The sequence below is a fragment of the Morone saxatilis genome, unplaced genomic scaffold (genome assembly GCF_004916995.1).
Source record: "Morone saxatilis isolate NCDOM2014 unplaced genomic scaffold, NCSU_SB_2.0 Contig10, whole genome shotgun sequence".
NCBI lineage: Eukaryota > Metazoa > Chordata > Actinopteri > Moronidae > Morone > Morone saxatilis.
In genome coordinates, this window is record NW_023339652.1 from 18,922,727 (window position 1) to 18,925,554 (window position 2,828).

Genomic DNA, 2,828 nt, shown 5'->3' on the forward strand with positions numbered 1-2,828 from the left:
CTTGATTTTATTTCTTTAAATAATGTGCTCATGTTTGGTCTTTAAATCACCCTCTTGTTTTTGTTTTTTTGTCTTTAGGTGGAGAAGATTGCAGCCAGCGAGCAACCCCTGAAAGTGGAGGAGAATGAAGTTCTGAAGGAGCTGTTCCCCAATGACATCAACAGCCCCACAGGAATCACGTAAGTAATCATTTAATGCTTTTTTTTATTGTCTGTAACCGCAGCTAGCAACCTTTTTCCTGTCAGGGGCCCCTTTTCTATCATTCAGTAAACCGACTCAGTGACATATTTAATGGATATTTCATATTATATTCATATTATATGCAATGAACTCAAACAATGAACTTTTTCATAAGGAAGTTTGTGTAAAACAAGTGATTTGGATCAGTTTTGAGCAGATTGTTTCCTTTTCTGAATTCTGTCTTCAATATGTTTATAATTTTTATCAAACTTAATAGGCTTTATTCTTTTCTTTTCTTTTTTTTGACAAATTCAGTGTTTTCTTGTCCCTGACACTTGGCCATTATTCTTAGAAAATTTACTTGAAATTTGCTTTTGTTCACAGAAGTTAACCAAATGCTTAGGTACAGGCGTACTGTATATATTTTTAAGTTCTAGCATGCCTTAAAATCAAGCCCTCGTGGCCTGCAGGTTGGAACTATTACTATACTATTGTTCTATTTAATGGTAAAACATTTCGACAAAAACCTATCGCAGGTTACTAGAGCCTAATGTGGTGTTTTCAACCAGCACTCATATGTCCTAAGGCAGTGTTTCTCAAACGGGGGAACTTTGGAGTACTACAAGGGGTACATGAAAGGTTAATTAAAAAAATATCAGTCATGCTCAATTCCTAAAGTAATTATTCTATGAATAAGTTCAGTATAAATTTGAATGCAAGTTTGTTTCTATATTCAGTATCCCATTTTCAATGCTAATTGCTAACTGCTATAAAACCTCCCAGAAGAAGAAGGCAACAAACGCAGTCACAGTCATGTTGATGTATGTTGTGTGAGCGGGAGGACAGACAAGTTTTCACAGCGCCTGAACAAAAATAACCAATTAGGATTTGATTGAGTCTCATTCCCAAGTCAAATCCCGACACTGTACGATCAACTACCTTTCTTGATAGCTGATTGTTGATCTGATTGGTTATTCTCATTCAGGTCCAGTGGATTCTTACAAATGCCATTAAAGCACTAGGAGGAGCCAGATGTTTCCTGTGCTATGTCAGTGTCATTAATAAGCTAGCTTTAGCTTTAGCAGTAGGAATGCACAGATCCAATAGCCATAACTCAACTCAGGGAGTACAAATGTAATCTCTGTATACCTCTCTGTATACCTCCCTGTGTGGAACTCACTGGGATCATTGTGACGGGAGGTTGAATTGCTATGGCAGCCTGAATGAATGTACGCTGTAGGAGAAACACTGAATAATCAAATTGATTGAAATAAATCCTTCTCTGTTGTAGCGCCACCTGTCGACGACCCATTCGAGGAGCCGCAGGTCGTCCACTCAAGTCCAGTGATCTGTGGAATGACGAAAACTCCCTGTTCTCTCCAAAAACCACCAAGACCAGCAGCTCCTCCTCCCACACAGAGACCCGCACCATCAACAGAGTCAACAGCCTGCCCCCCTCTGCCTCCTTCAACTCCTCTACCTCCACCTCCTCTTTCTCCACATCCTCCTCCTCCAGGCATCTGGCTGCAGCTCCCCCTGCAGGTCAGGCTGCAGCAGCACACCGCAGCGTATCTCCATGGATAAAGCTGTTCCTGCTGGCCATTGTGGCTGCCTTCCTGTTCCTGGTTTACCAAGCCATGGAGACCAACCCCAGCGTCCCTTTTGGAGGCTCAGGCACAGACGTGGCCAGTGACAGCACAGTATAGAGAGTGGAGGAAGAGGGAAGGGAGAGAAGCCTTCCTGTTTTGTTATTTTCATTTTTTAAGAAGTGTGAATCTTCATTGTAGCCATTTTGTTGACGGGCGCTGTGAAATGACATCTTTGACCCTCTTTTGCTCAATATTTGATCTCTTCTTTTTTTCTTCATTTCTAAATCAGTGAATCGCTTAAGAGGAGCGGTGTAGCCGTTTCAGTGACACTTCAAGGATCTCCATGACACGTTGTGAAAGGACAGTACGCATCTGCTGTTGTTGTTTTGGTCCATTCTTGATCTCTGACTCAGTCTGTGAGGTTACGACAAAGCCAGCCACTAATCAACTCTCAGAAACACAGTAGCTTTCATAGAAATATGGACTCCCTTTTTATTACGTTCATTTCTTTTATGTCATATTTGCATGGTGCATGTGTGAGTGTATTTGTATTGAATGTGTGTGAATGTGTTTTTTTCACGCTTTGCCTTGGTGTCTGTCTGTGAGTCATTAACAACCTTGAAGATGGAGTTTGAATCTGTAATTTTTTTTTTTTTACTTGACCATCTTTGTTAATGAGACAGGGAGGCTTGTTGTTATAACCCAAATGCTTCTAAAACTTCTTAAACCCTACACCAATATTTTCTTAATGTTCATCTAATAAAAGTCAGTGTCCCTGTGTATTCTACTTAATTATGTATTCACTGTCACAAATATTGAATATCTACTCAATAAACTATTACGTTGTTGCTGTGCCTGCCAGAGCATTTTATTCATGAGGATATAATATGTGTAAACATTTCAAGGCAACACAAACAGCTGACCCTTTATTAGTCCTGCCCCTGTACCTCCTGTACTTGGATATGCTACATGCTAGGCTCATGTTGAAAAGATCATAATTTTTAAGATGGTAAAAAGATAGAAAATATATATCTTCACATCTTAACACTAGCTAACCAG

General features: G+C 39.9%; 1 protein-coding gene across 2 annotated transcripts in view; it reads left to right on the forward strand.

Annotated features, from left to right (window-relative positions):
- Positions 1-2,623, forward strand: part of tmpoa (thymopoietin a) — a 22,474-nt gene extending 19,851 nt beyond the window's left edge. For both annotated transcript variants that reach the window (XM_035675055.1, XM_035675063.1), the window contains 2 exons: positions 79-179; positions 1,472-2,623. In XM_035675055.1, the coding sequence (XP_035530948.1) occupies positions 79-179; positions 1,472-1,886 (516 nt within the window). In that variant the 3' untranslated portion in view covers positions 1,887-2,623. The remainder of the gene's footprint in view (positions 1-78; positions 180-1,471) is intronic.
- Positions 2,624-2,828: the final 205 nt, after the last annotated feature.